The sequence below is a fragment of the Bubalus bubalis genome, chromosome 2 (genome assembly GCF_019923935.1).
Source record: "Bubalus bubalis isolate 160015118507 breed Murrah chromosome 2, NDDB_SH_1, whole genome shotgun sequence".
Classification (NCBI taxonomy): Eukaryota; Metazoa; Chordata; class Mammalia; order Artiodactyla; family Bovidae; genus Bubalus; species Bubalus bubalis.
In genome coordinates this window covers 21,221,661-21,249,176 of record NC_059158.1, presented here as the reverse complement: position 1 = coordinate 21,249,176, position 27,516 = coordinate 21,221,661, and the positions used below count along the sequence as shown (strand labels likewise).

At 38.7% G+C, this 27,516-nt stretch overlaps 1 protein-coding gene and 1 non-coding gene across 5 annotated transcripts in view; one reads left to right on the top strand and one right to left on the bottom strand.

Moving 5' to 3' along the window:
* Positions 1-7,015: 7,015 nt before the first annotated feature.
* Positions 7,016-7,097, bottom strand: TRNAS-AGA. The gene has a single exon. It is a non-coding gene; the product is annotated as a tRNA-Ser (tRNA).
* A 6,823-nt stretch (positions 7,098-13,920) lies between these two features.
* Positions 13,921-27,516, top strand: part of ZNF184 (zinc finger protein 184) — a 21,693-nt gene continuing 8,097 nt past the window's right edge. Inside the window, exons 1-4 of one of the 4 annotated variants that reach the window (XM_025295601.3) lie at positions 13,921-13,984; positions 14,656-14,793; positions 23,800-23,867; positions 27,225-27,351. In XM_025295601.3, coding sequence (XP_025151386.2) covers positions 14,787-14,793; positions 23,800-23,867; positions 27,225-27,351 — 202 coding nt within the window. In that variant the 5' untranslated portion in view covers positions 13,921-13,984; positions 14,656-14,786. Of the gene's footprint in view, positions 14,089-14,130; positions 14,431-14,655; positions 14,794-23,799; positions 23,868-27,224; positions 27,352-27,516 lie in introns of those variants that run through there. The other 3 variants (XM_006058420.4, XM_025295595.3, XM_025295603.3) reach the window with 3 other exon arrangements.

The window sequence follows — 27,516 nt, the reverse complement described above, 5'->3', positions numbered from 1 at the left end:
TTAGTGACCAGCTTATCTGCCATCATCTCAAGAGATATTACCCAGATCCCACCATCTGATTTATTACCTATTGTCTTTTTTCTTACCGATTTTAAGGAGTTCTGTGTATATTCTAGACATAAATCTTTCTCAGATATACTTCTAAACATCTCCCACTCTGTGCCTTTTCTCACTGTTAATGATGTCTTTGGATATGCTAAAGTTCTTAAGTTTAAACAAGTCAAAATTATCTTTTATGGTTATTGCTTTTTGTGGCCCTTAAATAGGAAATCTTTGGCAACCCAAAGTTCATGAAGTAGTCTCCTGTTTTCCTCTGTAAATTTTATTATTTTTACCTTGCACATTTAAGTCTTTAAGCCATCTTGAATTAGTTTAGGGGCTAGTTTACAGAAAGCAATGTCCACATTGTTTTCCTTTGTATATCCAGTTGACCCAGTACCACCTTTTGAAAAACCTATCATGTTCTCCTTTGAATTGCAGTGACACTTTTTTAAATGTACATGGTCTTGTATCAGCATATCTATTTTGTTCCCTTTATCTTTATACCAATAGCACATTTTATTAATCAGTATAGCTTCAGAATAAAACTTGTTGTGTGGTAGCAAAAGGTCCTCTGGATTTGTTCTTTCTTTGCAAGATTTCCTTGACTATTCTAGGTCCTTTCTATGTGTACATATATTTTAGAAACAGTTTTTCAATTCTATCAGAAGTCCTCTTTGAGCATTTTATTTCAAATGCATTGAATTTGAGACTTTCAATCAATGAATATATCTTTTATTTAGATATTATTAAAATTCTCTGCACAATGATTTGGAAGTTTTAATATAGTCTTGCACATTTTTATTACATTTATTATAATTATTATTAGGATATTGATAGTTTTCTTGCTATTATGTGATAAAAATTGTGCATTGTTGCTGGCGTACATGAAAATATATAGTTGAATATGGGATTTTGTATCTAGTAATTTTGCTATTTTTACTTATTAATTCTACTAATTTGTAGATCTTAGGAGATTTTCCAAGCACTTATTCATATCATCTGCCAATGATGACCGTCCTATTTGAATAGAACTGATGAAAGATATTCATTTTCAATCTAAATATCTTTTCTTTGTCTTGTTGCCTGGCCTAAGAATGCCCAGTGCAGTGTTGAATAACAGTGGCAATAGTGGTTATGCTTGTCCTGGCCCTTTAGTGGAAGAAAGTGTCAAATATTTACCAGAGGGACTTCTCTGGTGGTCCAGTGGCTAAGACTCAGTTCCCAATGCAGGGGGCCCAGGGTCATGGAACTACACACTGCAACTAAAGATCCTGCATGCAGCAACAAAGGTCAAAGATCCTGCGTGAGAAACTAAGACCTGGAAAGCCAAATAAATAAATAAATACTGGGGGAAAAAAGATACAATTAAAAAAAAAATTTACCACAATTAGGATGTTAGATGTAGGATTTTGTATATATGCATTATGAGATTAAGAAATCTCCTTTCTATTCCTAAACTGCTCAAAAATTTAATGATTGGCATTGAATTTTTTCAAATTTTTTGCATCTACTAATATGATTTTTTTCTCTTACATTTGGTAATACATTTAAAGTGATCGGTTTTTTATATATTAAGATTTCATATTACGAAAACAAGCATTACCTTTTTACTTTGATTCCTATCTCTATATATTACTAGATATGATTGCTATTATTTTGTTTAGTGGTTTTGCATCTAGAAGGTTTATCACAAAGTTTGACATGTAACTCCTTCTCTAGTAACATCTTTGTCAGATTTTAATATGAAGATTATGCTGGCCTCATAAAAAGAGTTGGGAATTAAGCTAATAATTCAAAATGAGGCCGTTAAAATGGACACTAATTTAACCTCAGTATCCTGATAAGAGGAAATTTGGGTACACAGAAATACCACAGATAAGCATGCACAGAGGAAAGACCCGGTGAGGACACAGAGAGAAGGTGACTATCTGCAAGCCAAGGGAAGAGACCTCAGGAGAAACCAACCTGTTGACATCTTGATCTTGGACTTCCAGCCTCCAGAACTGTGAGAAAATGAATTTCTGTTGTTTAAGCCACTCAATCTGTGGTATTTTGTCATGGCAGCCATAGTAAACTAATACAAAATGTAATTATGATTTTAATTTCTTTAACAAACTTCAGACTATCTAAACTTTTCATTTCCTTTTGTGTTTGCTTTGGTAAGTTGTGTTTATATAGAAGCCTTTATCTTCTATTGATAAATTTTCCCCCCAAACTATTCATTTTATCCTCTGACTCTAATCCTGATATTAGTAAGATCTTTAATGTCATCTTCTATTTATTCTTATTAACTTTTTCTTTTTTAAAAACATCAGTCTTGATTTGGAGTAGCAATTTTACTAACTAAAAAGTGAATTTTTCCTTTGTTGATTTTGTCTATTTTTCCTTTCTTTTTCAGTGATAACAACTTTTATTCTCATTAGTTCTTTCCTTCTAACTTTTAAAGTTTAATAAACTCTAAAACCTAGCTAGGTTCTCAAGAGGAAATCTTAGACCATTAAATTTCTATTTTTCTTCAAAAAGAAGATGACATTAAAGATCTTGATGTCTTAATTAAAGATCTTTTTTTTTTGGTTAGTCTCATTGGGTTTATCTATTTTATCAGTCTTTTCGAAGAACCAACCTTTTGCTTTGCTGATTTTTTCTGATTATATCTGCTTTTCATTGATTTCTGTACTTATTTTAATAGTTCCTTCTACCTTTTGCATTTAAGTTCCCAGTTTTTTATAGCTTCTTGAGTTAGATCACTGATTTTCAACCTTTCTCTTGTTCTAATACATGGAATTAAAGATGAAAATTTCTCTACAAAAATAGCTTTAGCTACATCAGACAAATTATGATGTATCATATTTTTATTTTCATTCAGCTCAAAGTATTTTAAAACCTCTGTTGTGTTTTCTTCTTTGTTCAATGGGCTATATAGACCTATATTGCTTTCTTTCTAAACATTCAGAGTTTTCTGGTAGTCTTTCTGGAATATACAAAGACTGAGCCATTGTTATGGTCGGTCTATGTTAGGTTCTCTGTACTCTGAAGACACAGACCTTACTCTTTGGTCCTTACAGCTGGGTTTGTCCCTTACTGCTTAAAAGATATGCTTCTGAAATCTCAAATGACAGAGTTTATTAACTGGGAGAGGCATGAACTTTAACCTCTGTTTCTCAAAAACTAAGCAGCTGATGAATCTCTACAGATTTTTAGCCTTCCAGCTTCTCTTTCCTACAGAGTTTTGGAACTTTTCTTGTGTGTTGGAAATTTAGGAATTAGTCAATACTGTAAGGAGAATTTATACATAGAAGTTTGAGTTCCTTCTCTGTGGTTCCCTCATCATCTGAATTTTGACCTGCAGGTCCTATGGATTTTGGTAGCCAAACACTGATGAGTATCTCTTCAGTTCAGCGCAATTGCTTTTTCCACCTAAGGTCTATTCTATTGATAAAATGCTGCAAAACACAATGTGTCCCTCAAGGGCAAGCTCTTGTTCAACTCATCATGTGTTTCCCTTCTCTCAAGGATGTGGCCCTTCAAGCCATACCTGTGTTGACTCCTCATCAATGCCTTTATAGGTCTTAACTATGATCAATCTTTTTTCCTCTGTAAAAAATAAAGAATATTTTGTCTATAATGAAAAGAAGTAATAGACAAATGAGGGACAAATGAGATTCAATGAAAGGGAAAAGGAATGGATTTGACCACTCAACTGTGTAATAAAATTACTGAAGAAATAATCTAGTGTCTGAATGGATTTGACCACTCAACTGTGCAATAAAATTACTGAAGAAATAATCTAGTGTCTGACAGTACTGCACAATAATGTTAACTTTAAAATCTGACTACCAAAATTTGATGACAAAATGTTAAAAATTAATTTCAAATTAAAATTTCAAAATTATCCTTATATCTTTCTATTCCTTCATTAAAAAAACAAAAGCTGCTTGGTTTTGAACATGGCTCACAGAAATACTGATTTTAACACTCCTCCATTCAGTTCAGTTCAGTTCAGTCGCTCAGTCGTGTCTGACTCCTTGTGACCCTATGAACCGCAGCATGCCAGGCCTCCCTGTCCATCACCAACTCCCAGAGTTTACCCAATTCATGTCCATTGAGTCAGTGATGCCATCCAACCATCTCATCCTCTGAGATGGTTCTTCTCGTCGTCCTCTTCTCCTCCTGCCCTCAATCTTTCCCAGCATCAGGTCTTTTCAAATGAGTTAGCTCTTTGCATCAGGTGGCCAAAGTATTGGAGTTTCAGCTTCAACATCAGTCCTTCCAATGAACACCCAGGACTGATCTTCTTTAGGATGGACTGGTTGGATCTCCTTGCAGTCCAAGGGACTCTCAAGAGTCTTCTCCAACACCACAGTTCAAAAGCATCAATTCTTCTGCGCTCAGCTTTCTTTATAGTCCAACTCTCACATCCATACATGACTACTGGAAAAACCATAGCCTTGACTGGATGGACCTTTGTTGGCAAAGTGATGTCTCTGCTTTTTAATATGCTGTCTAGATTGGTCATAACTTTCCTCCCAAGGAGTAAGCGTCTTTTAATTTCATGGCTGCAATCACCATCTGCAGTGATTTTGGAGCCCCCAAAAATAAAGTCTCTCACTGTTTCTGTTGTTTCCCCATCTATTTGCCATGAAGTGATGGGACCAGATGCCATGATCTTAGTTTTCTGAAAGTTGAGCTTTAAGTCAAATTTTTCATTCTCTTCTTTCACTTTCATCAAGAGGCTCTTTAGTTCCTCTTCACTTTCTGCCATTAGGGTGGTGTCATCTGCATATCTGAGGTTATTGATATTTCTCCTGGCAATCTTGATTCCAGCTTGTGCTTCCTCCAGCCCAGCATTTCTCATAATATACTCCACATATAAGTTAAATAAGTAGGGTGACAATATACAGCCTTGACGTACTCCTTTTCCTATTTGGAACCAGTCTGTTGTTCCATGTCCAGTTCTAACTGTTGCTTCCTGACCTGCATACAGGTTTCTCAAGAGGCAGGTCAGGTGGTCTGGTATTCAGCAATGGTCCAAATATGTATCATGTTTTGAGTGTACATTTAATTCTAACCTTTTTCAATATTATAAGGGAACATAGAACAATTGGATTTGGCCACATCTTCCCATCACACATGTTATTGCTGTTTTGAATTATAGCATCGTCTTATTTTCACATCGTAAAATGTAGTCATTATGTTGTTTTAGGTATGCTCTCTCTATTTAACTTTTCTCATGTGTTATGGATGTCCTTGCTCACTACAGCAGTTTGCATCACATTCCTTCATCAGTTCTAAACTCTCATTCATTAATTTACTTCTTATTTCTTTCATATCTATGGTTCAAATTGTGTATCTATGCTTTTAAATGTCAATGAAAATGTTTTTCAGTTATGGTTTTATTAGTCTTTTTTTAACTTTTTATTTTAAAATAATTTAATTCTGAAATAATTTCAGATTGACGGAAAAGTTACAAGAATACAGACAATTCCTGGCTATTCCAGTCCCCAAATGTTAGCATTTGTATTACTGTATTTTTCCTTTTCTATCTCTATCATATACAAGAGAGAAAAGTATACACACACATATATTTTTTAAAACATACATTCTTAACATAAACTATATATGTCTTAAAGTACATATATACTCATAATATTGTATATTATACATTTACATAAAATAAAAATGTAGTCTTCACCTGTCACTAAATCGGCTGGATCACTTGTTAACTGTGGAGAGGCCATCCTCTTTTCATATTACTTAATATGAATAGTAATGTAATAGTAACTTAATATGAATAGAATAGTAATATTAATTACTTAATATTACTTAATAATTATTAATAGAAGAGAGACAGTGCCCAATGTTTAGGAGAATCGAACCTCGGTCTCCATCAGGATAGGTAGAGATGCACAGTTCAGTTCAGTTCAGTTCAGTCGCTCAGTCGTGTCCGACTCTTTGCGACCCCATGAATTGCAGGACGCCAGGCCTCCCTGTCCATCACCAACTCCCGGAGTTCACCCAGACTCACGTCCATCGAGTCAGTGATGCCATCCAGCCATCTCATTCTCTGTCGTCCCCTTCTCCTCCTGCCCCCAACCCCTCCCAGCATCAGAGTCTTTTCCAATGAGTCAACTCTTCGCATAAGGTGGCCAAAGTACTGGAGTTTCAGCTTTAGCATCATTCCTTCCAAAGAAATCCCAGGGCTGATCTCCTTCAGAATACAGCACTAATGTGGAAAGACAGTATGCTACTCTAGAGGAATCTCCATACAATTGCTCACCGTTGTCTTTATTAATTCACTGTGAAAGCTACGCTTCCTGCTATCGACTGTACATCGTGCGATTCAGTATCCGAGCCAAATATATCCATGTCTAGCCTTGAGGGCAATGGCACCCCACTCCAGTACTCTTACCTGGAAAATCCCATGGACGGAGGAGCCTAGTAGGCTGCAGTCCATGGGGTCGCTAAGAGTCAGACACGACTGAGCGACTTCACTTTCACTTTTCGCTTTCCTGCATTGGAGAAGGAAATGGCAACCCACTCCAGTGTTCTTGCCTGGAGAATCCCAGGGACGGGGGAGCCTGGTGGGCTGCCGTCTATGGGGTCGCACGGAGTCGGACACGACTGAAGTGACAGCAGTAGCAGCCTTGAGTCCAGTTCCTCCCTCAATTCCCAGAACTGGCAGCACAGTGGGACGGCCAGCGATGGTGCTCAGTGAGAACTTTACGATAAAAGACAAAAAGGAAAAATAAAAGGTAATCTGTCTCTCGATAGCTGCCTTTTTGGTGCACTGATTCCTATCTACACGCATGGCCATGATCTGAATTTGGAGAATACTGGAAGTAGTTGCTAAAAGCGTATCTGTTGACTGCAGAGATTTCTAAGTTTCCAAGGCAGAGTCGAAGTAAAAACATCGCCTCAAAAGGTACGTATTACGTAGCTCGTTCTAATATGCTTCGAAGTTAGATGTACACACCGTAGTCGGCAGGATTCGAACCTGCGCGGGGAGACCCCAATGGATTTCTAGTCCATCGCCTTAACCACTCGGCCACGACTACAAGCGCAGCATCCTTTCCGTTTTAATCCTTAAATAGAAATTTCATTGGCCAATGTCACGGGAAAGAACAAAAATGAGTTTGGTGCAAGAAAACGTACTCTTGCAAACTGAATAGAAACCCTCAGGTGAAATGCAAGTTTGGCATGGAGATGAAATTCTCTGGGCACCTGTGGGAACAGAGAGCACTAGAAGGGAAGTCTTCACTGCATCAGCCGTAGCTTTTCGAGTTGTCAGGAGTTAAATAGCCCTGATAGGTGTAGCTTTTGTTTGTAACTTCTTGCAGGCACTGAGGCCCCTTGAAGAACGCTAGTGGCTTTCAGGGAGGGGCTCAGTTCCCTGATTTACGTGCTAAGTAAAAAGTGAGGTAAATGCACAAAGGCCTCCTTGCATCCCACTTGTTCTGTGTCCCTAAGTGCCTCAGCCCACATCAATCCTAAGGGAACGCCAATCCCATTGTGTTTGTACGGTGCTTTGTATTTCACTATATGCTTCCACGCTTCTGTCATGTTAAGAATAAAATTTATAGATGGTTGGTGAGTTCCTGTCGCCCCTAGAACCTGGCTACCTTCTAAAAAGATCTTAGTTTGATTTTTACCAAGATAGGAGTTCATTTTCTCAAAATTTAACCAATGCAAGTATGTTTTCTTTTCCCCTTCTAGTTTTCCCATCTGAGTCAAAAGCTGCCAGTCAGGAGTTTTCCTGGGCCAGTCCCGTGCAAACATTACTGTAATTGGCTTTTGTCTACTTCTTGGTGTTTTTCACTAATAATTTAAGAAAAGAGGAAAACAATCACAAACAGAGAAATCACATCACCTAAATAGAGAAATGAGGAGGAGGGACCAGGAAGGAGAGGGAGGAGGGGAAGAGAAGAGAATGAGGTAAAGGCAGAGAGACCTAAGATGTTCAGTGGTTTTATGGGAGACAACCTGTAGGCATGAAGGGACAGGCATGAAGCAGTTTTGATAGAAATTATGCTAAAAAGATTGCTGTCCATAGTTTACAGGGACAGGCACAAAGCAGTTTTGATAGAAATTATGCTAAAAAGATTGCTGTCCATAGTTTACAGGGACAGGCACGAAGCAGTTTTGATAGAAATTATGCTAAAAAGATTGCTGTCCATAGTTTATACATAACATGTTATTTGGTGTACATATTTTTATCAAGTATATATATTCTCTGAAGTCATTTGGAACACTAGCTTTGATTGAAATTAGGTATCAAAGAAAATCTTTGTGGTTGAAAAAATATATGTGCAAAATAGAAAGTAATTAGTGATGCATCTGAACCAAAATTATTAATCAACAGGTTGATTTAGGATAACAAGGAACAAGGATTGGACACAGCTGCAACTTTTTTTCTGGACTTAAAAAAAAAATGTAAGCATGTCAGAATCAATCTCAGTAAAGGAAGAGCCAGAGTTGAGTTGCAAGAAACAAAAAGTCTAGTTATTATTTTAAGCTGAAATTGGAAACAACCCCAAAGTCCATTTACAGTAGAAAAGGCAAATTGAGAGGTTTTTCACTATAATATCACACCACATGGAGAGTGAAGGAATTACAAGTACACATAACCCCATATGGACAAAATTTCACAAGCTAATATTGAGTGGGAAAAGTCAGACAAAAAAGAATACATAGTCATTCCAATTTTTGAAAGTTCAAGAATAGGTGAAATTAATGTATGGTGTACATTATGATGAGGGTAATAATTACCCTTGAGAGGACATGACTGGGAGGTCCCACTACTCTTGCAAGGAGTTTTAACTAGGAGTTTAACAAGGAGAGTAATGATTTTAACTTTCAAATTGGATGTTGGGTACATGGGTCTGTTTGCTGTGTGTAAATGCATTGAGTGATTTGCTATCATATGTTTTTTGGGTGTATCCATTAAGCTTTGGCAAATATCTTTCTTTTGAAAAATAATTCATCTACTATGATGTTATATTTTTGCTGCCACTAAAAAGTATGTTATGCATGAATATTTATTATGACATACTAAGATTTTCATTATGTATTTTCTTGAAAAATCTGGTTATTTGAAAATTCTGGCCACTGTGCAAGTTCAGTTCGTTCAGTTGTGTCTGACTCTTTGCAACCCCATGGACTATAGCACGCCAGGCTTTCCAGTCCATCACCAACTCCCAGAGCTTATTCAAACTCATGTCCATCAGGTTGGTGATACCATCCAGCCATCTTATCCTCTGTCATCTCCTTCTCCTCCTGCCTTCAATCTTTCCTAGCATCAGGGTCTTTTCAAATGAGTCAGCTCTTCGCATCAGGTGGCCAAAGTATTTGGCATTTCAGCTTCAGCATCAGTCCTTCCAATGAATATTCAGGAATGATTTCCTTTAGGATGGACTGGTTGGATCTCCCTGAAGTCCAAGGGACTCTCAAGAGTCTTCTCCAACACCACAGTTCAAAAGCATCAATTCTTCGGCACTCAGCTTTCTTTATAGTCCAACTCTCACATCCATTCATGACTACTGGAAAAACCATAGCTTTGACTAGACGGACCTTTGTTGGTAAAGTAATGCCTCTGCTTTTTATTATGCCGTCTAGGTTTGTCATAGCTTTTCTTCCAAGGAGCAAGGGTCTTAATTTCATGGCTGCAGCCACCACCTGCAGTGATTTTGGAGCCCCCCAAAATAAGGTTTCTCATTGTTTCCATTGTTCCTCCATCTTTTTGCCATTAAGTGATGGGACCAGATGCCATGATCTTAGTTTTCTGAGTGTTGAGTTTTAAGCCAACTTTTTCATTATCCTCTTTCACTTGCATCAAGAGGCTCATTAGTTTTTCTTTACTTTCTGCTATAGGGTGCTGTCATCTGCATATCTGAGGTTATTGATATTTCTCCTGGCAATCTTGATTCCAGCTTGTGCTTCATCCAGCCCAGCATTTCACATGATGTACTCTGCATATAAGTTAAATAGTAGGGTGACAATATACAGCCTTGACATACTCCTTTTCCCATTTGGAACCAGTCTGTTGTTCCATGTTCAGTTCTAACTATTGCTTCGTAACAGATTTCTCAAAAGGTGGGTCAGGTGGTCTGGTATTCCCATCTCTTGAAGAATTTTCCACAGTTTGTTGTGATCCACACAGTCAAAGGCTTTGACATAGTCAATAAAGCAAAAGTAGATGTTTTCTGGAACTCTCTTGCTTTTTCAATGATCTAGCAGATGTTGGCAATTTGATCTCTGGTTGCTCTGCCTTTCCTAAATCCAGCTTGAACATCTGGAAGTTCACAGTTCACATACTGTTGAAGCCTGGCTTGGAGAATTTTGAGCTTTATTTTGCTAGCGTGTGAGATGAGTGCAATTGTGTGGTAGTTTGAACATTCTTTGGCATTGTCTTTCTTTGGGACTGGAATGAAAACTGACCTTTTCCAGTCTTGTGGCCACTGCTGAGTTTTCCAGATTTGCTGATATATTGAGTGCAGCACCTTCACGGCATCATCTTTTAGAATTTGAAATAGCTCAACTGGAATTTCATTACCTCCACTAGCTTTGTTTGTAATGATGCTTCCTAATGCCCACTTGACGTCGCATTCCAGGATGTCTGGCTCTAGGTGAGTAATCACACCATTGTGGTTATCTGGGTCATGAAGATCTTTTTTGTATAGTTCTTCTGTGTATTCTTGCCACTTCTTCTTAATATCTTCTGCTTCTGTTAGGTCGATACCATTTCTGTCCTTTATTGTGCTCATCTTTGCATGAAATGTTTCCTTTGTATTTCTAATTTTCTTGAAGAGATCTCTAGTCTTCCCCATTCTATTGTTTTCCTCTATTTCTTTGCATTGATCACCGAGGAACGCTTTCTTATCTCTCCTTGCTATTCTTTGGAACTCTTATTAACCTATGAATTTTCTGTGAATTTCCATCCTTTTATTTTCTCTGTTTGGCACCCTGAATCAATTAAATGACTTGGTTCAAGTAAAGTATTTATAGCTAGTAACCAAGTAGACTCAATAAACTTTGGCTTTTATTCACTAAATTATACTTTATTTGCAGATTGTGTTTCTTATGGGTGCTTGGCATATGGTTGGTACTCAGTATTTTGCCTATATACTCAGGGAATATCTATATGCTGCTTACAATGGTTGCTTACTTTTTTATGTGTACACACAGTTGCTAAAACTATGAAGAGAAGTCACTGAGGACAGAAATTTTACATATACATTTTTTCAATACACGCGTCTTTCAATTTGTATTGGAAGCCTCGTTTGTAGAAGGTGTAGTTGAAATTTTTCCAAACCATCATAAAATGGTTTCTTTTTGCTTATTCTGCTTAATAGTTCTTTCCTCTTTTGTCTTTTTCCTTACATTTTGTACTATAAACAGCACAGAGAAACCAGGGTGTACATTCACATTTATCTAGGAAATTTGCTCAGCTAAATATTCAAGTTTATTGCTTACAAATTGTTTTTCATCCCACTGAAGAACACAATTCAGCCAAGTTCTGTTACTTTACAGGAATCACTTTCCTAATTAGATATCCAATTTCTAATTTCTAATGAGATGTCCCTCATTTCCCGCTGAGACCTTACCAGAAACACTTTTAACAATTATATATTTTTTAAATTAATATACTTAAAAAAACAGTTTTAGGTTTACAGAAACATCCCATCTCGGCTCACCACTGCCCCCCTCCACTACCCAATTTTCCCTATTAACATCTTCCATTAGTACATTTGCTACAACTGATGAGCAAATATTGATAAATTATTATTGACCACAGTTTATATTAGGGGTTCATTCTGTATTGTTTGACACTCTATAGGAGAGTTTGACAAATGTACAATGATATATCCACCACCACAATGACATACAAAATAATTTCACTGCCCTAAAAATCCCCTGTGCTACATCCATTCATCCCTCCTTCCCTTTCCAAACCCATAGCAACCATGGATGTTTACCGTTTTCATAGTTTTAACTTTCCCGTAATATTATATAGTTGGACTTCTAGAGTATGTAACCTTTTCGCTTTAACTTCTTTCATTCACCAAGTTGCATTTAATGTTTGTGTTTTTTTGGTAGCTTAATTGCTCATTTCATTCAGTTCAGTTCAGTCACTCAGTCTGACTCATTGCCACCCCATGGACTGCAGCACACCAGGCTTCCCTGTCTTTCACTAACTCCCGGAGCTTGCCAACCCCTTTCATTGCTGAATAATATTACACAGCAGGGATATACCACAGTTTATTTAACCATTCACCTATTGAAGAACATCTTGGTTGCTTCCAAGTTTTGGCAATTAGGTGTTTGTGTGTGTCTAAGTTTTCAGTTCATTTAGGTAAATACCAAGGAGTACAATTGCTGGATCATATTGTAACAGTGTGCTTAGTTTTGAAAGAAACTGCTAAACTGTCTTCCAAAGTAGCTGCACCATTTTGCACTCTCACTAGCAATGAATGAGAGGTGTACTCTTCTTAAACTTAGGAAACTGTTCATCTCTTTACTAGGGAGCCTACTGTTTATTTGAGATTAAAAATGGGAGCTTGGGACCAAATTACTAAATTCAAGTCTCAGCTTCCTCATGTATTGGTTATGTCACCTTGGGCAGGCTACTGAACTTATCTGTGCCTTAGTTTCCTCTGTAATAAAGAATAAATAATAACAAATAACTTAATAAAGATCATTTTAAGAATTAAATGTTAGGTATAAAGCAGTCAGAACACTGCCTGGCACATAGAAACTATTAAATGATAGCTGATTTCATGTGTTCTCTCTTTCCTGATGGAGAATCATCCACATGTTGGCTTTTCATCCTCGGGCCTTCATATGTATCTATCACTTTCTTTTACTTCATTCGTGTTTTTCTTATGATTCACACAGCTTTAAAAGAATATTCTGCATACAACTGATTCACTTTACCACCGCATCAATTCTGTTCTTCTCCAGTATGATTTTAATTATCTTCCTTCATTTTAAACATGCTTGCATGTGTTTTAAACCCCTTTCATCCAGTGTTTTTATTTCAACTTGTTTTCTCACAGCTTTCATTCGTTTCATTTAGGCCATGTCTTCTTACAACCTACTAAGAATTGTTTACTGAAATTTTCTATTTCTCACAGTAGGTCTTTTTTGAAATCTGCTTCTAGATATTGTTCCCTTTCCTTTGACTATAACTTTGTTCTTCATATACTCAATGTTGCAATTTTCAAATTCAGTGTTTTGTCAGTTAACAGACTGGGTGACTTGACCTTAGCCCGACTATACAAATACGGAGACGCACAGAAGTGCTTGGGCCACATGTTTAAAAAAGAAACGTACCTACTTCTGTTGGATTCTTTTCTGCCAAGGACACACCGACTGGCGTTGGGCTCCATTGGCAACTACATGCTGATTGAAGTAGGCAAATACAATGCACTACCGTAGGGCGAAACACGGTAAGACCACCTCACAGTTTAAAACGTGGGTCGCAACCTATTTTAGAGTCATGAAAACAATATAACGGGTCAGGACTAGAATTTTTTAAACAAAGGAACAGAACACTAAATACAATGCCGGGCAAGTAATAAGGGCAAGTAATGCATTATGAAATGCTTATTTACGTTTCTGAGTTATATTTGTACATAAAAGTGTATTCTTACAATCAGTCCGGTCACAAAACCTTGAGAGCCACAGCTCTAAAGAAGACTTTTACCTGAGACATTTAGGAACAAACTATTCGCGGGTAGAATTGCTCGATCCCGCTCTACGAGAGCTCACACGTTGGCTGAGGCCTCTGGGAAATGGAGTTTAGCGTCGCGGATCATTCTGGGAATCGTAGTCCTGCATGCCCTCAGAGCACGGTTTACCGCTAGTAAGTGGGGGTGGGGTTCTCTCCGCACGACCGGAAGTGGCCGTTGAAACCGGCTGTAGGCATGAAAAGAGGTTGGCCGAGGTAAAAGTCCAGCTGCTTCGGCTCCCTTCGCTAGGTTTGGTGATTGACCCAGAGCTTCCGGACCCGGGATTGGAGTGTGAGAATCGCTCTAGAGGGAAGCCCAGGTATCACTATGGCAACCGGCAGCCCTCCGGCCGCGTGACGTCACCTCTCTCACTCTCTAGGCTAGGAGCGGCCTCGGAGGGAGGGAGCTGGGGAGTCCTCGAAGAGGGCGCCCCTCGCCTCCTTCAGTGTGGGGGCTGTTCCGCCCCGATCTCTGGGAGGGCTTTGTTCTTTTGTTCAGGCCTAGGAGGAAGGCCTAGAGCCGGGCCCCGCCCTGTTTGTCCACCTTCCAGCTTTTCTGCTCCGCAACAGGTGTGTCTTTTTGAGCCCGCGGGGGTGTGAGACTGCAAGTGTGCACTAAGGTAACCGTTCGAGTAAATGGGCGCCTCTAGCCGGATTCTAGGGTAGGCGCCAGGGTATTTTTTTTTTTTTTTTTTTTTTAAATCTGCGGCCAAACCTGCGTACTCGATCTCCATTCTGTTTTTGTTCGGCGGCGGGAGTGCCACTTGCCTCTTTAATGCTCTCTCTGGGCATTTCTCTTTTTCAAGGATCTCTTGACCACTGTGCAAAACTCTTTTAAGGTGTGATTTTGTAACGGTTGCCGCTGACCCCCATCTTGTGTCTTTTAGGGCAACCAACTTCAGCGTGTATAAGGGTTCAGACTCCTGCTGGACATCTGGGCTCCAGAAAGAGGACCCAGATACGCTGCTTGGGAAACCCTGGTGTCCAGATTCCAAGACGAACGAGATGTGCGCCTGAGATGGAAGGTAGTAGGGATGACTTGGCGGGGGGGAGAGTGGGATAATGATGGCAAAAGAAACGTCCTGACCTGAGGATTAAATACTTGACAGAGCTGGAAGAGGTGAAAGAAAGGAGCCTTATATATATGAGAATGGAGAAAAGAAACAATTACATCATAGGGAGAGACTTGGAGGAAAAGTTAATTCTGCCTGGCTTTGGGATTGAGGAATGAAAAGGAGTAATGATTCAGAATGTCTGTGATCCTCACATGACTTGGATTTATTAAAAATTAGAATGACAATCTTACAATGAGAAAAAAATCTTCGTAGTCATCCCTTCGAAAGTGCAAGAATCAGTTCTGAAATACTTAGCCATCTGTTAAGTCTATGCCTTAATATCTGTTAAATCTTTGGAGGTGTTAAACTCTATTTTGAGTGCAGACTATTCCCTTGTTGGCTTTTTCTTTTTTTAGTTCCTTCTATTAGGTAGAAGTGCCTTTCCTTGTAACTTCTGTGTTGATCTTAGTTCTTAGTCTTCCAAAGCAAGAGACTGCTCTCTGTTTAACACTGCTGCCCTTCAGATATGTGAATTCAGCTGTTTCCAACTCCTACTCACAAATTCTCTCTCTTTTCTAAGTAAAATAGCCTCAGTTCCTTTGATGGGTCTCCATGTGATATATCTAGTGTGCGTGCTAGGTTGCTTCAGTTCTGTCTAGACCTCTTCTCTAAAAACTCTACCGCATGACAGCATGCTTCTTAAAATGCACTGCTTAAGACTACACATAGTCATTTAGATGTACTTTGAAAAACATCTTAAAGTGCGATGTACTATTTCTTTTGATTTGGCTATTTCTGCTGTTCAGTGTGATTGTATTTGCTTTTTAAAAATCAGTGCTATTATGCTATTAGTCCTAGATCTTTTTTTTTTACATGAACTGCTGTTGACTAGATTTACGTCATCCTTGTATAAAAGAATTGCTTTTTATTCTCAATGTCAGGACTTCATATTTATTTATTTTGATTGTTCAATTTTTTTGGCCAAGTATTTTAGCTTGTCAGAGTAATCAGTAATTAATATTAAGTTGGTTTCTCAGTACTTTAACTGTTTTTTCCACCTTTATGGGTAAGGACAGAGCCCTGTGATATGTGACTCTAGACTTCTTTCTATGTTGTCATTGTCTTTACATTCTTTAGGTATGGCTATGCAGTCATTTGGTTTAACCTAACTGCTTCCCTGGTGGCTCAGATGGTAAAGCGGCTGCCTGCAAGGCAGGATACCCAGGTTCAATCAATCCCTGGGTTGGGAAGATTCTAGGGAGAAGGAAATGGCAACTCACTCCAGTACTCTTGCTTGGAAAATTCCACGGACTGAGGAGCCTGGTAGGCTACAGTCCATGGGGTCACAAAGAGTTGGACATGACTGAGTGACTTCACTTCACTTCAACTGCTATCATACAGTCCTTTGTCTTGGATCTGTTTAATATCACTAAAAATCTTAACATTATTTGTATTACTTACTTAGGCTTGAGCTATACCTTATATTTGTCCTCAGCTCTTTTTTCCTAAAGGTACGAAGAATCTCTGTTTTATTTCTTACAACTGTGTGTGTATCTACAGTTATCTCAAAAAGTTTAATGAAAAAATCCATTGCCCTTCATTCTATTGCCAATGAACAATTGGAAATTGTAATAAAAATACAAATTCCATAGCCTCCAAAATATGAAAGAAGAATAGAAACCAACAAAAACATGCAAGATGTGTACACTGAAAGCTGCAAAGCATTGCTGAGAAATTTTTTTTCCAGCTTTATTTCCAGCTTTATAATTGATCCTGACTTTGTGTAAGTTTAAGTTATCCAATGGGATGACTTGATCCACCTATGTATTGCAAAATGATTACCACAATAAGGTTAGTTAACCACATCTATCACCACATATATTTGCCTTTCTCTGTGTGTGTGTGTGTGTGTGTGTGTATGTGTGTGAGATGAGGATATTTAAGATTTATTCTGTTAGCAACTTATATAATACAGTATTGTTAACTATAATTACCATGCTGTACATTAGATCATCAGAGCTTATTTGTAACTGAACAGTTATACCCTTTATTCAAAATCTCCCTATATCCCCCACTCTCTAGCTCCTGGAAACCGTCATTCTACTATTTCTTTCTGTGTTCTGCCTTTTTAGATTCTACTTATACGATCATGCAATATTTGTCTTCCTCTTTCTTATTTCACTTAGCATAGTGCCTTCCATCCATGTTGTCCCAAATGACAGAATTTCCTTCCATTTTATGGCTAAGTAGTATTGCATTATATATGTGTATATTCTCACTGTTAGTGGGAATGTATATTAGTATACCCACTGTAAAAAACCATACAGCGATTCCTTCAGTTCAGTTCATTTCAGTCGCTCAGTTGTATCCGACTCTTTGTGACCCCATGAATCACAGCATGCCAGGCCTCCCTGTCCATCACCAACTCCCGGAGTTCATTCAAACTCATGTCCATCGAGTCAGTGATGCCATCCAGCCATCTCATCCTCTGTCATCCCCTTCTCCTCCTGCCCTCAATCCCTCCCTGCATCAGAATCTTTTCCAATGAGTCAACTCGTCACATGAGGTGGCCAAAGTATTGGAGTTTCAGCTTTAGCATCATTCCTTCCAAAGAACACCTAGGACTGATCTCCTTTAGAATGGACTGGTTTTATCTCCTTGCAGTCCAAGGGACTCTCAAGAGTCTTCTCCAACACCACAGTTCAAAAGCATCAATTCTTTGGCACTCAGCTTTCTTCACAGTCCAACTCTCACATCCATACATGACTACTGGAAAAACCATAGCCTTGACTAGACAGACCTTTGTTGGCAAAGTAATGTCTCGGCTTTTCAATATGCTATCTAGGTTGGTCATAACTTTTCTTCCAAGGAGTAAGTGTCTTTTAATTTCATGGCTGCAGTCACCATCTGCAGTGATTTTGGAGCCCCCAAAAATAAAGTCTGACACTGTTTCCACTGTTTCCCCATCTATTTCCCATGAAGTGATGGGACCAGATGCCATAATCTTAGTTTTCTGAATGTTGGGCTTTAAGCCAACTTTTTCACTCTCCACTTTCACTTTAATCAAGAGGCCTTTTAGTTCCTCTTCACTTTCTGCCATAAGGGTGGTGTCATCTGCATATCTGAGGTTATTGATATTTCTCCCGGCAATCTTGATTCCAGCTTGTGTTTCTTCCAGTCCAGCGTTTCTCATGATGAACTCTGCATAGAAGTTAAATAAGCAGGGTGACAATACCCAGCCTTGACAAACTCCTTTTCCTATTTGGAACCAGTCTGTTGTTCCATGTCCAGTTCTAACTGTTGCTTCCTGACCTGCATACAGGTTTCTCAAGAGGCAGGTCAGGTGGTCTGGTATTCCCATCTCTTTCAGAATTTTCCACAGTTTATTGTGATCCACACAGTTAAAGGCTTTGGCATAGTCAATAAAGCAGAAATAGATGTTTTTCTGGAACTCTCGCTTTTTCGATGATCCCGCGGATGTTGGCAATTTGGTCTCTGGTTCCTCTGCCTTTTCTAAAACCAGCTTGAACATCAGGAAGTTCACGGTTCACATATTGCTGAAGCCTGGCTTGGAGAATTTTGAGCATTCCTTTACTAGCATGTGAGATGAGTGCAATTGTGCAGTAGTTTGAGCAATCTTTGGCATTGCCTTTCTTTGGTATTGGAATGAAAACTGACCTTTTCCAGTCCTGTGGCCACTGCTGAGTTTTCCAAATTTGCTGGCATATTGAGTGCTGCACTTTCACAGCATCACCTTTCAGGATTTGAAATAGCTCAACTAGAATTCCATCACCTGCACTAGCTTTGTTCGTAGTGATGCTTTCTAAGGCCCACTTGACTTCACATTCCAGCATGTCTGGCTCTAGGTGAGTGATCACACCATCGTGATTATCTGGGTCGTGAAGATCTTTTTTGTACAGTTCTTTTGGGTATTCTTGCCACCTCTTCTTAATATCTTCTGCTTCTGTTAGGTCCATACTACTTCTGTCCTTTATCGAGCTCATCTTTGCATGAAATGTTCCCTTGATATCTCTAATTTTCTTGAAGAGATCTCTAGTCTTTCCCATTCTCTTGTTTTCCTTTATTTCTTTGCATTGATCGCTGAGGAAGGCTTTCTTATCTCTCCTGACTATTCTTTGGAACTCTGCATTCAGATACTTACATCTTTCCTTTTCTCCTTTGCTTTTCACTTCTCTTCTTTTCACAGCTATTTGTATGGCCTCCCCAGACAGCCATTTTGCCTTTTTGCATTTCTTTTCCATGGGGATGGTCTTGATCCCTGTCTTCTGTACAATGTCACGAACCTCCCTCCGTCCATAGTTCATCAGGCACTCTATCTATCAGTTCTAGGCCCTTAAATCTATTTCTCACTTCCACTGTATAATCATAAGGGATTTGATTTAGGTCATACCTGAATGGTCTAGTGGTTTTCCCTACTTTCTTCAATTTAAGTCTGAATTTGGCAATAAGGAGTTCATGATCTGAGCTACAGTCAGCTCCTGGTCTTGTTATTGCTGACTGTATAGAGCTTCTCCATCTTTGGCTGCAAAGAATATAATCAATCTGATTTCGGTGTTGACCATCTGGTGATGTCCATGTATAGAGTCTTCTCTTGTGTCGTTGGAAGAGGGTGTTTGTTCTGACCAGTGCATTTTCTTGGCAAAACTCTTATCAGTCTTTGCCGTGCTTCATTCCGTATTCTAAGGCCAAATTTGCCTGTTACTCCAAGTGTTTCTTGACTTCCTACTTTGCATTCCAGTCCCCTATAATGAAAAGGACATCTTTTTTGGGTGTTAGTTCTAAAAGGTCTTGTAGGTCTTCATAGAACCGTTCAACTTCAGCTTCTTCAGCATTACTGGTTGGGGCATAGACTTGGATTACTGTGATATTGAATGGTTTGCCTTGGAAATGAACAGAGATCATTCTGTTGTTTTTGAGATTGCATCCAAGTACTGCATTTCGGACTCTTTTGTTGACCATGATGGCTACTCCATTTCTTCTAAGGGATTCCTGCCCACAGTAGTAGATATTAATGGTCATCTGAGTTAAATTCACCCATTCCAGTCTATTTTAGTTCGCTGATTCCTAGAATGTCGACGTTCACACTTGCCATCTCCTGTTTGACCACTTCCAATTTGCCTTGATTCATGGATCTAACATTCCAAGTTCCTATGCAATATTGCTCTTTACAGCATCGGACCTTGCTTCCAGTCACCAGTCACATCCACAACTGGGTATTGTTTTTGCTTTGGCTCCATCCCTTCATTCTTTCTGGAGTTATTTCTCCACTGATCTCCTGCAGCATATTGGGCACCTACCCACCTGGGGAGTTCCTCTTTCAGTATCCTATCATTTTGCCTTTTCATACTGTTCATGGGGTTCTCAAGGCAAGAATACTGAAGTGGTTTGCCATTCCCTTCTCCAGTGGACCACATTCTGTCAGACATCTCCACCATGACCCGCCCGTCTTGGGTGGCCCCACAGGGCATGGCTTAGTTTCATTGAGTTAGACAAGGCTGTGGCCCATGTGATTAGATTGACTAGTTTTCTGTGATTATGGTTTCAGTGTGTCTGCCCTCTGATGCCCTCTTGCCACACCTACTGTCTTACCTGGGTTTCTCTTACCTTGGACGAGGGGTATCTCCTCACCACCGCCCCTTCTGACCTTGAACGTGGAGTAGCTCCTCTCGGCCCTCCTGCACCCCCACAGCCACTGCTCGTTGGACGTGGGATTGCTCCTCTCGGCTGCCTCCCCTGACCTCTGGCTTGGGGTAGCTCCTCCTGGCTGCTGCCCCTGGCCTCGGGCGTGGGGTAGCTCCTTTAGGCCGCTCCTGTGCCGTCGCAGCCTGGCACTGTCAGCTGCCGCTCCTGGCCTCGGACGTGGGGTAGCTGTTGGTGGTAGGGCTGGAATTTGAACCAATCCCTTGGTGGACCCAAGAAGCCTCACTGGAGGCATGAAGACCTCTGGACAGGAGGGTGGACGGCCCCTTTGCAGGCTCCTGGGGTAAGCGGTGTCCAATTTATAGTTTCCACACAGGCCTGGCCTCCCCAGGGCGGGCAGAGATTCCTTAAGAAATTAAAAATAGAACTACCATGTAATCCAGCAATCCCATTTCTGGCTATGTATCCAGAGGAAATGAAATCACTATCTTAAAGAGATATCTGCAACCCATATTCATTGCAGCATTATTTATACTAGTCAAGACATGAAAGCAACCTTAGTGCCCATCAGTGGAATAAATGGATAAAGAAAATATGGTATATATTTATATTTCCATAGCAGCCATGCCAATGTACATTCCCACCAACAGTGGACAAAGGATCCTTTTTCTCCACTTGCTCACCAACATGTATCTCTTGTGTTTGTGATAATATTCATTCTAACATCTCTGAGGTGATATCTCATTGTGGTTTTGATTTGCATTTCCCTGATGTTTAGTGATATCAAGGACCTTTTCATATACATTGGCCATTTGTATGTCTTCTTTGGAAAAATAACTATTAAGGTTCTCTGCCCATTTTTAAATTGGATCATTTGGGTTTTTTTGGCTGTTGATTTGTATGAGTTCCTTACATATTCTGGATACTGGCCACTTATTAGATACATGATTTGCAAATTTTCTACCATTCCATAGGTTGCCCTTTTATTTAATAAATTGTCTCTTTTGCTAATTAGTTTGATGTTATCTCACTTTTTGGGGGGGGGTGGTTACATATCTGTCTGTGTACAGCATTTCCTCTTACTGTTAAAAACTTCAATGAAAAAATCTTCATTTTTTTTTTCCTCAAGATTTCTTTTACAAAATGTCTTTTCCGTTACTGGTCAAAATGAAGTCTGGAATAACAGTTGCTTTTATTGCTTCCTCTCCTTCTTGAGAATTGGACTTTCATGTCAGCCATTACTCTGAATAGACCTCCTAAGAGCAAAGTTTGTTTTCATTTTGTTTATTGATGTTTAAGTTACTACATTAAGTGCATGAATCTTGAGCATACCACTTGATTAATTTTTATATATTATATACAGTGTAACTACCACCCACACTAAGATATGGAATATTTCTATTGCCCCAGCAGTCTCTCTTGTGTGCCTGTCAGTCAGTAGCCCTCCAGAGGTAACCACTGTTCTAAGTTTTTTAATTTAATATACAGGCACACTTCAGAGATATTATGGGTTTAGTTCTAGCCACTGTGATAAATCATGTATTGAAATAAACTGAATCCCATGAGTTTCTTGGTTTCCTAGCGCATATAAAAAAGTTATATTTGTACTGTATTTTTGTCTAAGTGTACAAAAAGCACTATGTGTTAAAAAATGTATATACCTAATCTAAAAAAAATAGGTAATTGCTAAAAAATGCTAAACATCATCTGAACCTTTAGGAAGTTATAGTAGTAGCATGAAAAATTACTGGTCACAGATCACCATAAAAAATACAGTAATAACAAAAAATTTGAAATATTGTTGAAAATTACTAAAATGTGACACACAGACATTAAGTGAGCAAATGTGTTGGAAAAAATGGTGCCAATAGACTAGCTCAATATGGGATTGCCACAGGCCTTCAATTTGTAAAAAGAAAAATTTAAAAAACCCAGTGTCTAAAAAGTGCAAATAAAGTGAAGCACAATAAAATGAGGTATGCCTGCAAATGTACTCATATAGTATGTATTCTTTTGTCTTATTTTGCTCAATATTGTTTATGAGATATATCCATGTTGTTAGGTAAAGCATCCTTTTATCAGAGAAGGCAATGGCATCCCATTCCAGTACTCTTGCCTGGAAAATCCCATGGACAGAGGAGCCTGGTGGGCTGCAGTCCATGGGGTTGCTAAGAGTCGGACAGGGCTGAGAGACTTCACTTTCACTTTTCACTTTCATGCATTGGAGAAGGAAATGGCAACCCACTCCAGTGTTCTTGCCTGGAGAATCCCAGGGACGGGGGAGCCTGGTGGGCTGCTGTCTATGGGGTCGCACAGAGTCGGACGCGACTTAGCAGTAGCAGCAGTATGTATTCTTTTGTGTTTGTCTTATTTTGCTCAATATTGTTTATGAGGTATATCCATGTTGTTAGGTAAAGCATCCTTTTATATTTTGGAATACTATTCTGTTGTATGAATATACCACAGTTTATCCATTCTGCTGAAAGCCGTTTGGATTCTTTCTGATTTGGGCATATTATAAATAAACCTTCTATGTACAATCTTATACAAGTCTTTTGGTGGACATAACCCCTCATTTCTCTGGGTATATGCATAGGAGTGGAATTGTGGAATCATAGGACAGGTATATGTATATCTTTCATATATACTGCCAAACAGTTTTTCTTATGATTGGTAAATATTTACCCCCACAGCAATGTACAGAAGTTCTAATCTCTGTATTCTTGCCAGTAGTTAGTACTGACCATGTCTATTGAATTTTAGACACTCTGGTGGGTAGGTAATGTAGCTAAGTATATATATGTCATTGTGATATTTAATTTGTATTAATAGCAAAGTTTCAAAGGGTAAGGGGAAGACTTTTGGAAAGTAATCTGATTGTTAATTTTATATGTAGCAGAGAATATGTACATCTATAAAGGGATTGTATCCATTCTTCACCAAACTCCCATCCAGACTGCCACAGTGGATACATGTTAAAAGGATGTTAAAGGGAAATTCCCTTTATACATGTACATTGTCAGAAGGCAGCAGAAATATTTTGCCTCACTTAATGAAGAATATGGATTAAGTTGTATGATGAAAGTGACTGTGAGTATGTAGGGGCAAAATTGAATCTTAAGTAATTCTTTACTTCCTAAGTCTACTGATGAAAGTACCAGGGTCTCAGTCAGCAGTTACCTTGTGTTTTTTGGTTTTTGTTTTTTGTTTTTAGAAGGAAATGGTATAGTTCCTGCTGTTTTCATGTAGAAAAAAAGAGTGGATTTTACAGCTAACTTGGACAGGATTCATTGTAGTTTCTTTTCCCTCCACTAGATCTGTCTGCTCCAGAGTCTGCCCTTTTCCAAGGGGGACATACTTTACTCCCATCAGCTAGTTTTCAGGTAAGTTGAGATTTCCTTTACATTTCAGTCCTTAGAGAGGAATTGTGTATTCTTTTGGTGTGATGTGTGTTTATCTAAGAACCAATGTTGGCAATTCATTCTGAGCTCCCATTTGCCAACCACTTTCTTCCTAACTCTGCCTCTCCAGCTTGACTAATATATTCATCACTTACTTCTTGCTTACATCTTGCCATGTGCCAGCGTTGAGAGAGCAAAACTTGATATTTTACCTGAATAGACCAAATGACTGATACAAAAACATAAATATTAAAAAGGTGAAATGAGTACCATGGAAAATGGAGAAGCAACAAAAATCTATGTAGTCTAGAGGGTTTAGGAGAGTTTGTGCAGTTCTCATTGCGTCTTTCTTGTGTAACTCCCTTCCATATAGTACTCTGTCCTGTGAACTCTAGTCACCTTGACTTCCTCAAACTCAGCATTATCTTTTCAGTTCAGAGAATCTGCAGGGTGGCTCTTGAATTCCCCTTCCCTGCACCCCTGCCTGGAAGCTCTCAAAGCAGTAAGCTGGAGCAGTTGTAGGGCTCACTTCATTTGTTTCCTGATTCATGGAGATCACTGTTCTTTGTTATCTGAGATTCAGTGCCTTGGAAACTTGTGTCATACATTTTGTCTGGAATTTTTTGGTTATTTAATGCAGGAGGGTAAATCCAATCCTGTTAATCCCATCAGGGCCACAGCTTGATCTTTTTAAGGTTTGGTTTTGCATTGTAAGCTTTGCTAGGGCTGATCTAGTGCAGTCTTACTATTGGGCTGTGTTTTCAGGGTCCCTATGACCACCATTTACTTCAGTGATTTGCTAGGATGATTCACCCACCCCAGCAGCATAACTCAGGAATAGAGATCATGACCACAAAGGATACACAGTAGGATCAGAATGAAAAAGATACTTATAAGGCTCCAAAGAAATCTGGCTGTACTTTCTCTCTTGCTGTTGTCCACCGAGACATGAGAAATGTCTCTCATCAAGGAAGTCTGCTTGAGTCTCTCAGTCCAGAGTTCTTAAAAGGGAGCTGATCACATCAGTGTGTGCTCCCTTGTGGCTGTTAACTAGTCGTGGTGCAGGCCTCAAACTGGATACCACATGTGCATCATAAATCTTCACGTATACTTTAAACAATGCTGACAGTCTGGTACATCCTGCCCCAGTATTCCAGGCACACAATAACTTCGTCAGTCGTTGACTATATATATAAACATTCATTTTCAGAGCTTGTTTAAGTTTCAGAAACATGGATCCAAGTGTCCCTGGAAATTAGCAAAGATTGAGCAAACCAGACTTGCTGCTTTAACGCTTTCCTCACAGGCTAAACTTGTCCTGCTCCTAAGGTACACTGGGACTGTTTGTGGGAGCTGATTGCTCATATCATCTTAACTCTGGGTTCAGTTGTGTCATATTGGTAGCTTGTTATTGCCTGTGAAGATTGTATTTACACCAGATTTTTGGAGCTCCTCCTCTGTGCATCTCCCTTGTCTCTAGTATCTATCATGCAAATCCCTTGCCTTTGTAATCCTGAGCTGCCACCTGTGTCTCTTTAGTTCAGGAAGACCACTGTGCCTTGCTCAGGTTCTGCTTCCTGCTCTGAAGTCTGGAGATGCCTCCAGGCAGGAAACTAAAGGATCTGAGGAGCTCGTGTGATTTTCTCCCTTTTCTCAAGATCACAGTTCTATTCTGTCTGCTGTTCAAAGTACTAAAACTCTTGTTTCAGTTATATTGTGGAGTTTTATAGTTGTTAACACTGGGAAAGCTAGTCCACTTGCTCTGTCATGGTTATAAGTCCCAATAATTTATCTGTTTTAAAACAAAATTAACTCATTTGCTCAGGAAGTTCCCCTGCATTGCCTCTGAGTCCCACTAGAGTTGCATTGATAATATTTGGTAGTATATTCTTTTAGCTTTTTTTCTGTACATTAACATACAAACTTTCCTATTCATAAAAATAAAAATGGTATAATACCATGTATGCCATTTTTAGTATGACATACATTTCCTAATCAGTGCATATAGAGACACTTTATTTTTTGATACACTTTATTTTTAAAATGTCTACATGAACTGTTTTGGTATGGATGTACCACGTGTTCTTTAACCTCTGTCCTATTAATGGACATTTAAGTTTACTTTTTTTCCTCACAAACAATGTTGCAAGGATATTTTTACATATGTTTTTGCATCCCAGGGTGTTTCTAGAGAATAAATTCCTACAAGCTACAAACTTGGATTGAATGATATATGCATTTAAAGTTTTGATAGATCCTGGCAGACTGCCCCTGTATAGATTGCATTAGTGTTCTGTTCCCACCATAATATACATGAGCACTTTCAGCCGTGTTCCCTAATCTGATATCTCATTGTTTTATTATGTTTTTCTTGGAATGGAGCATATTTTCATGGTTTTAATGCCATAGATGAATTGCCTGTGTGGGTTGTTGGCCTTTTTTTGTTATTGTTGTAGGTTGTTAATCTTTCATCCATTTTGCTATTTGCAGGACCTCAGAGTGTTGCATTTTGTTTATGGTTTTTTACAGAAGCTTTACATTTTATGTAGTTTTATCTGGCAGTCTCTCATAATTTTTGCCTTCCATATATCAAGCTTATGAAAGTATTTTTATGTCTTTTATTCTATTATCTTATTTTTGCTTTTTCTTTAAAATTTAATGTCCAATCCAGAAGATATTTTTGTGATGCCATGAAGTAGGGAACTCACTTTATTTTTTTCTCAAATAGACAGTTATTTGTTATGACACCATTTAGTGACTAATCCACCTTCTCAAAGCTAATTGGAAAGTTGCTTAATCCCATTTAGTTCTTATAAACAAAGCTGTATTTTTGGGTTGTCTGTTTTTCATTGAGTTTTATTCCATACTAGACCAGTATGTTTTACCTTTCAGTATACTTTACTATGTTATTTAGTATATTTTGAAATGTGGTAGGGTAAGTCGCCTCCCCAGATTCTTTCAAACACATTTTTGGCTGTTCTTGCACTTATAGTAGTAAAACATATTATTGATGTTAGTAGGTTTACTCTTGATACTTCAGATATCTTGAAACACAGAGATGATAATGATGATAATTATGAAAGTCAATACAACAGCAGTCAACATTGACTGAGCACTTGCTAGACCCTAAATTAAGCATTTGATAGCAAACATTTCTTATTTAATTCTTACAGTAATCCCACGAGTCAGGTTCTGTTTTTATATTCATTTTGCGGAGGAATTATCAAAATCATTTTTCAGATAGCCCAGAACTTCCCTTACTTCTATCAGTATAGCTAAATTTGCCCCTTTCCGAGGTAAATGCTTTATGGCTAAGCAGAAATATGTCTGGTCTTCCAGGAATCAGTGACCTTCAAGGATGTGATAGTGGACTTTACCCAGGAAGAATGGAAACAGCTGGATCCCGTACAGAGAGGTTTATTCAGGGATGTGACATTGGAGAATTATACACATCTGGTCTCTATAGGTAAGGATGACTTTTCTGAGTTAATATCTGGAGGTGTGGAGGAGGAGGGAACTCATGTATTTAGGTGAGTTTTTTCCTTTCAGTTAAGGAACCAAAAACTTCTTCGAAAGGTTTTGAAAAGGTTTCTGCTCTCTAGTAGCCTTCCTTCATAGTTCAGTTGGTAAA